We start from the raw sequence: 13,709 nt of genomic DNA, 5'->3' as shown, positions 1-13,709 counted from the left end.
ATACCCAGGCAGGTGTTTAGTTTTGGTGGGGCTGATGGTAAGGCCCCACCTCTTAGTGGCACACTCCAGCCTCAGCAGCAGCGTCTCCAACTCCTCTTCTGAATGAGCAGCTATTACCAAATCATCGGCATACATAACGTGGTTGACCAATAGGGAGCCATCCCTTGATCGCACCCGGGCGTCGATCAGCCTCCCATTATATCTGTACCAAATGGTAATTCCCCCGGTACAGCTATTGAAGGCTTCACGAACTACGCAGTCGAAATAGATGTTAAATAATGTGGGAGCCAGAGGACATCCCTGTCGCACCCCAAGGTGTACAGGGAAAGGCTCCGACTCCCGGCCACGTAGTTTTACCCGGGCCCGCTCACCATCATGAAGGTCCTTAATGATCGTGAGCAGAGGGTCAGGGACTCCGAAAGCACGAAGAACAACCCAGAGCCCAGTCCTACTGATGGTATCATAGGCCTTGACCAGGTCAATAAAGCAGAGATGTAGGTCTTTTTGGAATTCCCTACACCTCTGCTGTAGCAGACGGACAGAAAATATGGCATCTGTGCAGGACCGCCCTTTCCTGAAACCACATTGGGGCTCCGCAAGCCTCTCCTCAGCATGCCTAGCAAGGCGATGTTGAATAATCCTTGCCAGGACCTTACCCGGCACACTGAGGAGTGAGATGCCCCTGTAGTTGTTACAGTCTGTGCGGTCCCCCTTCTTAAAGAGGGGGACCACCAGGGCATCCTTCCAGTCCTGCGGAACCCGTCCAGTGGTCCAGACTGTTGTTATGATGTCATATAGGGCAGTCTGTGCACAAACGCCACCCTCCCTCAGCATTTCGCCTGGGAGATCATCTCTGCCCGGTGCCTTCCCTGGTCTCAGACTCCGGATCGCCCTCAGTACTTCCTCAACAGCCGGTACCTCAGCCAGCCACTCACAGGGGGTGACCTCTTCCAATATTTGAGGCACCGCAGCCTCAGCAGGGTTATCCCCACTTTGTGCCATGATGTTTTCCTGGCTGAGAGATTTTCCCTCCCCCAGGACCTCACAGAAATGCTCAGCAAATCTGCAAACCTGTTCCTGGGGGTCGGAGATTGGATCACCGTTTTTTCCTCTAATGATGGTAATAGGTGTGGCGCTGCAGGTTACTTTTTTGATGGAGTTAAATAGTGATTTGTGATCGCGGGCCACTGAGGCAGACTCCATCTCCTCAGCAACCCGCGACCACCACCCATCCTTACAGCGCCTTACGGCTCTCCGAACCTCCGAGCGAAGGCCGGGTAAACCTCCTCATTCTCTGACGTGGGATGCTGTAGGCGATGAGAGTGGGCCTGTCGCTTTTTCTCAATTAACCTGAACACCTCCTCCGTCAGCCAGGGTTCCCGGGGAGGTCTGGACCGCGTACCCAAAGCAGCCATTGCAGCTGCATGAGTCACAGTCTTAAACCTCGCCCATTTACCCTCGACATCAGGTGGAGTGGGGGACGATGCCAACCCCAGCTGCAAGCGATGATGAAATTCTCGCTTGCAACTTTCATCAGCTAACTTAGACCAGGCCACTTTTGGTTGGAATGGGATCCTGGGTGTACACCCACCACCGGAGTGGAAGAATGGCAGGCGCATCTTACAGATGACTAGTCGATGGTCAGAGGGCAGATCAGCTCCACGGTAGGTCCTGGTGTCAAGGACATGGGCTCGCATCCGCTGGTCCGTCACTACGTAGTCCAGCAGATGTTCTTGCTTGGACCCGGCATGCATCCATGATGTTGTGTGGATGCGCCGATGCCGGAAGAGCGTGTTGGTAATTACAAGCCCATGGGCTGCACAGAAATCTAGCAGCCTCCTACCGTTGTTATTGAGCTGATCTGGCCCATGCCTTCCAATCACTCCAGACCAGGTGCCAGCATCATGACCAACTCGGGCATTGAAGTCACCCAACAAGATGACTCTGTCCCGAGTGGCCACTTTAGCCAGCACCTGTGACAGTAGGTCATAGAAAGCGTCTGACTCATCGGCTTTGCCTGCATCCCTCCACGGATGTTCGTCTTCGGTGGGGGCGTAAGTAACCACGACCACCACTCCTCGCCTCTGGTTGATGGGAAGGCGAGCCCAAAGTATCCTGGGGCTTACAGCTTCCCACACCTCACCGCCACGCTCCCACGCCCCCTTCATTCTTTTGTTCAGAAGAAGAGCCACACCCTGTTGTTTGGCAGTCTCCTGCCCCGAGTAGAGGACTGTCCACCCCTCATGGTGGCAGGAGCCAGAACCGGTCCACCGGACCTCCTGAATGCCACAGAGATCCAGGCGGTACCGGTCCAGCTCCCGACAGAGGAGTGGCAGCCTCTCCTCCGCAGTGAGCGTTCGAACATTCCACGTGGCCATCCGCAATGGTTTTTCGTTGTTACTGGAGGAGCCCCGAGGGTTAAAATTCAATCTCCTGGCTCCGCCAAATGGGGTTTGGCCAGGAGACGTCATAAAAGCCTGACCCCCCGGGGCCTCCGGCACAAGCTTATTAATCACACCTACACACACACCTACACACACACCCCTACACACCTACACACACACACCTACACACACCCCTACCTGTGTACGCCGTCGTCACGCGCCACGCACTCCGCGTGCGCGTGGCACTGCCGTGGCGGGGTGGACCTGCAGCTACACACACACCTACACACACACACCTACACACACCCACCTACACACACCCACACACACACACCTACACACACACACCTACACACACACACCTACACACACACACCTACACACACCTACACACACCCACCTACACACACCCACCTACACACACACACCTACACACACACACCTACACACACACACCTACACACACACACCTACACACACACCTACACACACCCACACCTACACACACACCCACCTACACACACACCTACACACACACCTACACACACACACCTACACACCCACACCTACACACACACCTACACACACACCTACACACACACACCTACACACACACACCTACACACACACACCTACACACACACACCTACACACACCTACACACACACACACACACCTACACAAACACACACCTACACACACCCACCTACACACACACCTACACACACCTACACACACACACCTACACACACACCTACACACACCTACCCGTGGACGCCGTCATCACGCGCCACGCACTCCGCCTGCGCGTGGCACTGCCGTGGCGGGGTGGACCCGCAGCTACACACCCACACCTACACACACACACCTACACACACACACACCTACACACACACACACCTACACACACACACACCTACACACACACACCTACACCTACACACACACACCTACACACACCTACACATACCTACACACACACCTACACCCACCTACACACACACACCTACACACACACCTACACACACACCTACCCGTGGACGCCGTCGTCACGCGCCACGCACTCTGCGTGCGCGTGGCACTGCCGTGGCGGGGTGGACCCGCAGCGCGCCATCTGCTGGTCGCACAGCGCGCCCGTGTAGCCGCGCTGGCACGAGCCAGAGCGGCACAGGCCGCCGCTGCCCGGCCGGTTGTCGCACTCGCCGTGCAGACACTGGCACGCTGCGGGGCGAGGGGACAGGTGAGCGAGTCAGTGTGCAGGTGAACGAGCGAGTGTACAGGTGAGCGAGTCACTGTGCAAGTGAACGAGTGAGCGAGTGCACAGGTGAGTGAGTGAGCGAGTGGTACAGGTGAGTGAGTGAGCGAGTGTACAGCTGAGTCAGTGAGTGAGTCAGTGTGCAGGTGAGCGAGTTAGCGAGTGTGCAGGTGAGTGAGTGAGTGTGCAGGTGAACGAGTGAGCGAGTGCACAGGTGAGCAAGCGAGTGAGTCAGTGTGCAGGTGAGTGAGCGAGTGAGTGTACAGGTGAACGAGTCACTGTGCAGGTGAACGAGCGAGTGTACAGGTGAGCGAGTCACTGTGCAAGTGAACGAGTGAGCGAGTGCACAGGTGAGTGAGTGAGCGAGTGCACAGGTGAGTGAATGAGCGAGTGTACAGCTGAGTCAGCGAGTGAGTCAGTGTGCAGGTAAGCGAGTTAGCGAGTGTGCAGGTGAGTGAGTGAGTGTGCAGGTGAACGAGTGAGCGAGTGCACAGGTGAGCAAGCGAGTGAGTCAGTGTGCAGGTGAGTGAGCGAGTGAGTGTACAGGTGAACGAGTCACTGTGCAGGTGAACGAGCGAGTGTACAGGTGAGCGAGTCACTGTGCAAGTGAACGAGTGAGCGAGTGCACAGGTGAGTGAGTGAGCGAGTGCACAGGTGAGTGAGTGAGCGAGTGTACAGCTGAGTCAGCGAGTGAGTCAGTGTGCAGGTGAGCGAGTTAGCGAGTGTGCAGGTGAGTGAGTGAGTGTGCAGGTGAACGAGTGAGCGAGTGCACAGGTGAGCGAGCGAATGAGTCAGTGTGCAGGTGAGTGAGTGAGTGAGTGTACAGGTGAGTGAGTGTACAGGTGAGTGAGTGAATGAGTGTACAGGTGAGTGAGCGAGTGAGTGTACAGGTGAGCGAGTCACTGTGCAGGTGAACGAGCGAGTGTACAGGTGAGCGAGTCACTGTGCAAGTGAACGAGTGAGCGAGTGCACAGGTGAGTGAGTGAGCGAGTCAGTGTGCAGGTGAGTGAGCGAGTGAGTGTACAGGTGAGTGAGTGTACAGGTGAGTGAGTGTGTACAGGTGAGTGAGCGAGTGAGTGTACAGGTGAGTGAGTGTACAGGTGAGTGAGTGTACAGGTGAGTGAGTCAGTGTGCAGGTGAGTGAGTAAGCGAGTGCACAGGTGAGTGAGTGAGCGAGTGTACAGCTGAGTCAGCGAGTGAGTCAGTGTGCAGGTGAGTCAGCGAGTGAGTCAGTGTGCAGGTGAGCGAGTTAGCGAGTGTGCAGGTGAGTGAGTGAGTGAGTGTGCAGGTGAACGAGTGAGCGAGTGCACAGGTGAGCGAGCGAGTGAGTCAGTGTACAGGTGAGTGAGCGAGTGAGTGTACAGGTGAGTGAGCGAGTGCACAGGTGAGTGAGTGAGTGTACAGGTGAGTGAGCGAGTGAGTGTACAGGTGAGTGAGTGTACAGGTGAGTGAGTGTACAGGTGAGTGAGCGAGTGAGTGTACAGGTGAGTGAGTGTACAGGTGAGTGAGCGAGTGAGTGTACAGGTGAACGAGTCACTGTGCAGGTGAACGAGCGAGTGAGTCAGTGAGTGAGTCAGTGTGCAGGTGAGCGAGTTAGCGAGTGTGCAGGTGAGTGAGTGTGCAGGTGAATGAGTGAGCGAGTGCACAGGTGAGCAAGCGAGTGAGTCAGTGTGCAGGTGAGTGAGCGAGTGAGTGTACAGGTGAACGAGTCACTGTGCAGGTGAACGAGCGAGTGTACAGGTGAGCGAGTCACTGTGCAAGTGAACGAGTGAGCGAGTGCACAGGTGAGTGAGTGAGCGAGTGCACAGGTGAGTGAGTGAGCGAGTGTACAGCTGAGTCAGTGAGTGAGTCAGTGTGCAGGTGAGCGAGTTAGCGAGTGTGCAGGTGAGTGAGTGAGTGTGCAGGTGAACGAGTGAGCGAGTGCACAGGTGAGCAAGCGAGTGAGTCAGTGTGCAGGTGAGTGAGCGAGTGAGTGTACAGGTGAACGAGTCACTGTGCAGGTGAACGAGCGAGTGTACAGGTGAGCGAGTCACTGTGCAAGTGAACGAGTGAGCGAGTGCACAGGTGAGTGAGTGAGCGAGTGCACAGGTGAGTGAGTGAGCGAGTGTACAGCTGAGTCAGCGAGTGAGTCAGTGTGCAGTGAGCGAGTTAGCGAGTGTGCAGGTGAGTGAGTGAGTGTGCAGGTGAACGAGTGAGCGAGTGCACAGGTGAGCGAGTGAATGAGTCAGTGTGCAGGTGAGTGAGCGAGTGCACAGGTGAGTGAGTGTACAGGTGAGTGAGTGAATGAGTGTACAGGTGAGTGAGCGAGCGAGTGTACAGGTGAGTGAGCGAGTGAGTGTACAGGTGAGCGAGTCACTGTGCAGGTGAACGAGCGAGAGTACAGGTGAGCGAGTCACTGTGCAAGTGAACGAGTGAGCGAGTGCACAGGTGAGTGAGTGAGCGAGTGCACAGGTGAGTGAGTGAGTGAGCGAGTGTACAGCTGAGTCAGTGAGTGAGTCAGTGTGCAGATGAGTCAGCGAGTGAGTCAGTGTGCAGGTGAGCGAGTTAGCGAGTGTGCAGGTGAGTGAGTGAGTGTGCAGGTGAGCGAGTGAGCGAGTGCACAGGTGAGCGAGCGAGTGAGTCAGTGTGCAGGTGAGTGAGCGAGTGAGTGTACAGGTGAGTGAGTGTACAGGTGAGTGAGTGAGTGTACAGGTGAGTGAGCGAGTGAGTGTACAGGTGAGTGAGTGTACAGGTGAGTGAGTGTACAGGTGAGTGAGTCAGTGTGCAGGTGAGTGAGTGAGCGAGTCAGTGTGCAGGTGAACGAGTGAGCGAGTGCACAGGTGAGTGAGTGAGCGAGTGTACAGCTGAGTCAGCGAGTGAGTCAGTGTGCAGGTGAGTCAGCGAGTGAGTCAGTGAGCAGGTGAGCGAGTTAGCGAGTGTGCAGGTGAGTGAGTGAGTGTGCAGGTGAACGAGTGAGCGAGTGCACAGGTGAGCGAGCGAGTGAGTCAGTGTGCAGGTGAGTGAGCGAGTGAGTGTACAGGTGAGTGAGCGAGTGCACAGGTGAGTGAGTGTACAGGTGAGTGAGCGAGTGAGTGTACAGGTGAGTGAGTGTACAGGTGAGTGAGTGTACAGGTGAGTGAGCGAGTGAGTGTACAGGTGAGTGAGTGTACAGGTGAGTGAGTGCACAGGTGAGTGAGTGTACAGGTGAGTGAGTCAGTGTGCAGGTGAGTGAGTGAGCGAGTCAGTGTGCAGGTGAACGAGTGAGCGAGTGCACAGGTGAGTGAGTGAGCGAGTGTACAGCTGAGTCAGCGAGTGAGTCAGTGTGCAGGTGAGTCAGCGAGTGAGTCAGTGAGCAGGTGAGCGAGTTAGCGAGTGTGCAGGTGAGTGAGTGAGTGTGCAGGTGAACGAGTGAGCGAGTGCACAGGTGAGCGAGCGAGTGAGTCAGTGTGCAGGTGAGTGAGCGAGTGAGTGTACAGGTGAGTGAGCGAGTGCACAGGTGAGTGAGTGTACAGGTGAGTGAGCGAGTGAGTGTACAGGTGAGTGAGTGTACAGGTGAGTGAGTGTACAGGTGAGTGAGCGAGTGAGTGTACAGGTGAGTGAGTGTACAGGTGAGTGAGTGCACAGGTGAGTGAGTGTACAGGTGAGTGAGTGAGTCAGTGTGCAGGTGAGTGAGTGAGCGAGTGCACAGGTGAGTGAGCGAGTGAGTCAGTGTGCAGGCGAGCGAGTCAGCGAGCGCGTAGGGACCCCGGCCACCACGCCACAGCGGGCAGCCGCACCCGTGTCGCAGTTGGGGCCATGGCGGTCGGGCCGCTTGCACACGTGACACGCGGAGCCCTCGAATTGCTCGTGGCACACGCATGTCCCGTCGCCCTGCAGCCCGTCCATGCACTGCACACGCACGCACACAGACAAAGATACCCCGTGTAGCCTGAGCAGACTGTCGGGGCATCTCACTCCTCAGTGTGCTGGGAAAGGTCCTGGCAAGCATTATTCAACATCGCCTTGCAAGGCACGTTGAGGAGATGCTTGCGGAGCCCCAATGCGGTTTCAGAAAAGGGTGGTCCTGCACAGATGCCATATTCTCTGTCCGTTGCTACAGCAGAGGTGTAGGGAATTCCAACAAGACCTACATCTCTGCTTTATTGACCTGGTCAAGGCCGATGATACCATCAGTAGGCCTGGGCTCTGGGTTGTTTTTCGTGCTTTCGGAGTCCCTGACCCTCTGCTCACGATCGATCATTAAGGACCTTCATGATGGTGAGCGGGCCCGGGTAAAACTACGTGGCCGGGAGTCGGAACCATTCCCTGTTCACCTTGGGCCATCTTCGTCTCCCCAGTGGCGATGTTCACACACCGCACCGGGTAGTCATTTTTAGGGCTGAGTTGACTTTGGGGAGGCCCAGGACCGGTACAGATAATCGTCACTGGTGTCCGCCTCACCTTGCCGTGGTTGTAGCAGGGTGTGGAGAAGCCACCTGGGCACGGTTTGCAGTCTGGCCCAAAAAATCCCTTGCAGCACATGGGCTTCTGTGGACGGGGGGGCGGCGGGGGGGGGGAAGAGGTGAGGAGTTGGTGACGAGGTGGTGAGGAGGTACACGTTGCCAGCGCAATTACAATCGCTCTCGGGTGCCGTTTAAAGATTTTGTGACTGCAGGGATTCATCTTCTTGGTTCTTTCGGTAAAGTCACGTAGAAGGGAAATAATAACATAATACAAATAAAACATAATAAATAATATAAGAATAGAATAAATTAAATAATAAAATATTTTTATACTAATATAAAAACTATTTTATTATGTTTTATTTTTATTATTTTATTATTTCCCTTCTACGTGACTTTACCGAAAAAAACAAAGTGTATGGATCTTCGATTTAAAGCTTTCGTGACTGCAGGGATTCATCTTCTTGGTTCTTTCGGTAAAGTCACGTAGAATGGAAATAATAAAACAATAAAAAGTAAACATAATAAAATACAATTCTCACGACGTTTCGGCCACAACGCAAGCAGCCGTCCTCAGGTCTTCAGACACTGTCTTTCCGACAGACCTGTTCTTCACCTGAGGACGGCTGCTTGCGTTGTGGCCGAAACGTCGTGAGAATTATTTTATTGTTTTATTTTATTATGTTTTATTTTATTATTTTATTATTTCCCTTCTACGTGACTTTACCGAAAGAACCAGGAAGGGGTTTCATATTTGTTGTTGTGTTTTTTCATTGGTCGTTTAAAAATCACTCTTCTTCCGACGCGTTTTTCCTGTGGATCGGTGCGGCCCAGTGGCGTTTGTCCTCTCTAAAGGCGGCTCCACATTTGAGCAATCGGCTGCGCCACCACATCGCTCTCGCAATCATCGTCACAACTTCATCGCAATCAAACGAAGCTGTTTTGTTATGTTACCAGGTAAGGCCACACTGAGGTATGTAGCTATTTTTCAGAAGTGATCTCGCCACAAGTGATAGGTCAACGAAGTCGCTTATCACGCGGACACGGAGAGCGGTCGCGTTACTCTGAACGCGCGACGTTTATTTTAAATGTGGAGAGAGAAACCGGAGAAAAATACACACGCCCATGGGGAGAACACGCAAAATCTACAGCAGCAGGCGTCAGGGTCGGGATCGAATCCACGACCTCCTGCACACCAGGCGAGGTAGTTAACATCTCCTAGCCACCGTGATGATGATGAGAGAGAGAGACACGCAAACTCCAAATATACAGCAGCAGGCGTCAGAGTCGCGATCGAACCCACGACCTCCTGTACATCAGGCGAGGTAATTAACATCTCCTAGCCACCATCACCACCACCGCACGCGGGCTGCTTTGTCCACGTCTGAGCCAGTGGTTGCGCAACGACGACAACAACAACAAGAAGCACGTGGGTGTCTAGCCACGCCCCTCTACAGCAGAGCCCCGCCCCCTTATCCTGATTAACGCCCCGACCCCCCACCCCCAACCACACCCCCACTAACCCACCCACGTCAGGATCGATGACGACAAATGTTTTTTTTTACAAACGACGAACAACTCCGCTAGTACAAATGGTGACGCTGCCGAGTCAGCAGCGGTGCTGACAGCGGGGGCCGCGAGTCGAACCGTGGCGGTGAAGTTGCAGTATCGCGCACAGCCCTCGTGCGGCATGGGCATCCCCATCATGGTCTTCATGTAAATGCAGCCTCGCGGGAAGTTGTCCTGAGCGCGGGACGCACAGGGACAGGGGGCGGGGCACAGGGGCAGGGGGAGGGGCACAGTGACAGGGGGAGGGGCACAGTGACAGGGGGCGGGGCACAGGGACAGGGGGCGGGGCACAGGGGCAGGGGCACAGGGACAGGGGGAGGGGCACAGTGACAGGGGGAGGGGCACAGTGACAGGGGGCGGGGCACAGGGGCAGGGGGAGGGGCACAGGGACAGGGGGCGGGGCACAGGGGCAGGGGGAGGGGCACAGGGACAGGGGCACAGTGACAGGGGGCGGGGCACAGAGGGACAGGGGGCGGGGCACAGAGGGACAGGGGGCGGGGCACAAGGACATGGGGAGGGGCACAGGGGCAGGGGGCGTGACATACAGGGACAGGGGGAGAATCACAATGAGAACATTCAGGGTCTGGGTCTCTGGGAGGAACGATTGGAGGAACAGGTGGAGAGGCAGTGAGAGCGAGAGTTGGTGAGGGTTGCTCTCACCACAGGGACGCTGCCTTTGGGACAGGCCTGCATTTGAACTGACGAACAGCTGACACAGATGTCCTGCACACACACACACAGCACACACACCGATTACACACAGCACACACACACAGAGCACACACATCACACACACACAGGTTACAAACAGCACACACACACAGAGCACACACACACACAGAGTACACACATCACACACACACAGATTACAAACAGCACACACACACAGAGCACACACATCACACACACACAGGTTACAAACAGCACACACACACAGAGCACACACACACACAGAGTACACACATCACACACACACAGAGTACACAGAGGACACACACACAGAGCACACACACACACAGAGTACACACATCACACACACACAGAGTACACACATCACACACACAGAGTACACACATCACACACACAGAGTACACACAGCACACACACGCACAGCACACACACAGCACACGCACAGCACACACACACAGAGTACACACAGCACACACACACAGAGTACACACAGCACACACAATCCCCACGTTCCCGTGTCCTCGCCTCGCCCCACACACCCTGCCTCCTGCACCCCCAAGTTCCCGCAACCCATGCCCAACGTCCTCCCCACGTCTCCCTCCCCCCCACGTCTCCACTCCCCCCTCCCCCCACCCCGTCTCCCCCCTCACGTCTCCCCCCCCCCCGCCCCCCCACGTCTCCCCTCCCCCACGTCTCCCCCCCCCACGTCTCCCCCCCCACGTCTCCCCCCCCCCACGTCTCCCCCCCCACGTCTCCCCTCCCCCCCCCACGTCTCCCCCCCCCACGTCTCCCCCCCCACGTCTCCCCCCCCACGTCTCCCCCCCCCACGTCTCCCCACCACCCACGTCTCCCCTCCCCCCCCCCACGTCTCCCCCCCCCACGTCTACCCCCCGACGTCTCCTCCCACCCACGTCTCCCCCCCCACGTCTCCCCCCGCCCACGTCTCCCCCCCCCCCACGTCTCCCCACCACCCCCCGCCCCCCCAGTCTCCCCCCCCCACGTCTCCCCTCCCCCCGCCCCCCCACCCCTCCCCCCCACCCCCCCGCCCCCCCCACGTCTCCCCACCGCCCACGTCTCCCCACCACCCCCCGCCCCCCCAGTCTCCCCCCCCCACGTCTCCCCTCCCCCCGCCCCCCACCCCTCCCCTCCCCCCGCCCCCCACCCCTCCCCCCCACCCCACCCGGCACCCACCCGCTTGACGTGGTGGGTAGTCTCGTCGCACCGGTGCGGCAGGATGGGCAGGATGGAGGGCGGCACGAGCACCCCCGTCCAGAACGTGGAGGCGCCCGTTCCTCGCCAGCACGTCGCCCTCCATCAGCGGGACCGCGTCATCGCCCAGCAGGATGCGGCCCTGGGGGTCAACCACCCGGTCACTCACCAGGTCACTCACCCACCGTGTCACTCACCGAGTCACTCCCCAGGTCACTTACCGTGTCACTCACTCACAGAGTCACTCACCCACCAGGTCACTAACTCACCAAGTCACTCACGCACCAGGTCACTCACTCACCAGGTCACTAACTCTCCGTGTCACTCACTCACCAGGTCACTCACTCACCAAGTCACTCACTCACCAGGTCACTCACTCACCAAGTCACTCACTCACCAGGTCACTCACTCACCAAGTCACTCACTCACCAAGTCACTCACTCACCGAGTCACTCACTCACCAGGTCACTCACTCACCAAGTCACTCACTCACCAGGTCACTCACTCACAAGGTCACTCACTCACCATTTCACTCACTCACAGAGTCACTCACTCACCAGGTCACTCACCCACAGGGTCACTCCCTCACAGGGTCACTCACTCACCAGGTCACTCACTCACCAGGTCACTCACTCACCAGGTCACTCACCAGGTCACTCACTCACCAGGTCACTCACTCACCAGGTCACTCACTCACCGTGTCACTCACTCACCAGGTCACTCACTCACCGTGTCACTCACTCACCGTATCACTCACTCACCAGGTCACTCACTCACCAGGTCACTCACTCACCGTGTCACTCACCCACCAGGTCACTCACTCACCAGGTCACTCACTCACCAGGTCACTCACTCACCGTGTCACTCACCCACAGAGTCACTCACCCACAGGGTCACTCACTCACCGTGTCACTCACCCACCAGGTCACTCACTCACCAGGTCACTCACTCACCAGGTCACTCACTCACCGTGTCACTCACCCACAGAGTCACTCACCCACAGGGTCACTCACTCACCAAGTCACTCACTCACCAGTTCACTCACTCACCGAGTCACTCACCCACAGAGTCACTCACCCACATTGTGACTCACCCACAGGGTCACTCACTCACGTGAACCCTCAGAGCTGTCACCCAAATGTCACCCCTCACCACCACCACCACAACAACCACAACAACCACCACAACCACAGCAGCAGCAGAGCTCATCACTCCCACACGGGCCAATCACAATGCGAACACCAAGCCTTGAACCCTGCTCTGCGATTGGCTCATCGGTGCCAGCGTGTGATTGGGCAGTTCGCTGTGGAAGCCACGCCCCTGACCCCTGACGCCCCGCCCCCCTCCCCGATGGCCCCTCCCCCTCACTCTTACCTGGCTGGTGACGTTGATGGTCACGATCTGGTTCGCGAGGGTTCGAATGAAAGTGGTGGACACCAGAACTCCGACCTCCATCTACACGCACAAAGACAAAGGTTCACCCCCCAACCGTGTAGCCTCAGCGGACCGTTGGGGCAAGTGCCGTCGAGTGGTCAGTCCCGACCCGCCTTTGTCTCCCCGACGTCTTCCCGGTGCTCACCACTTAAAGCTGAGTCGACCAAGGGGCCGTCCATAAGTGACGTCACGCGATTTTGGACGATTTTTGACCCCCCCCCCCCTTCGTCACGCGGCGTCACAAAAAGTCAGACCCCCCCCCCGCAAATATGACGTCACAAAGCTCTGCCCCCCCCAAAAAATAAATGAAACATGCTTCAAATCGCTTTAAACTATTGTCATTGTAGTGCGTATTTAATGTGGCGCTGCACTCTGATGTCGGAGAAAACATTTATTAAAAAGTAAATTTAATTAAGCAGAACGTGTTGTCTATATTTATTTAAAGTTGCGCATTTTGATGTGACGTCACATTTCTCCCCCACCCCCTCGTCACACATCGTCACAAATGTCTGATGTAACACAGCACAGCAAAACCAGTTGCACCATTCAATTCCGCTTGTCCAGGCGGGGAGAACTCAACCACAATGATTCGATGCGACGCTTCTCATGGGATAAAATTAACCCGTAAAAACAGAGTTTTTCACTCTAAATCCTTTATATGCGTGGCGGCTAGAGTCCTCTCGTCCTCTGGCTTGAGATGGCTGCCACCTATGGGTCAGATGATTGTCTGCCAGCATTAAGCAATTG

At 56.3% G+C, this 13,709-nt stretch overlaps 1 protein-coding gene across 1 annotated transcript in view; it reads right to left on the bottom strand.

Annotated features, from left to right (window-relative positions):
* LOC144731156 (stabilin-2-like) overlaps positions 1–13,709 on the bottom strand; it is a gene marked incomplete at its 3' end in the record, with an annotated part of 68,392 nt that overhangs the window by 31,122 nt on the left and 23,561 nt on the right. The window contains 8 exon segments of the mRNA XM_078612121.1: positions 3,419–3,605; positions 7,395–7,506; positions 8,059–8,145; positions 9,708–9,803; positions 10,290–10,352; positions 11,511–11,588; positions 11,590–11,670; positions 12,903–12,983. Coding sequence (XP_078468247.1) covers positions 3,419–3,605; positions 7,395–7,506; positions 8,059–8,145; positions 9,708–9,803; positions 10,290–10,352; positions 11,511–11,588; positions 11,590–11,670; positions 12,903–12,983 — 785 coding nt within the window.

Source organism: Lampetra planeri, chromosome 38 (assembly GCF_965212315.1).
Source record: "Lampetra planeri chromosome 38, kcLamPlan1.2.h2, whole genome shotgun sequence".
NCBI classification, from domain to species: domain Eukaryota; kingdom Metazoa; phylum Chordata; class Hyperoartia; order Petromyzontiformes; family Petromyzontidae; genus Lampetra; species Lampetra planeri.
The sequence above is the reverse complement of the archived record's forward strand: the minus strand, read 5'-3'. Positions and strand labels throughout refer to the sequence as shown.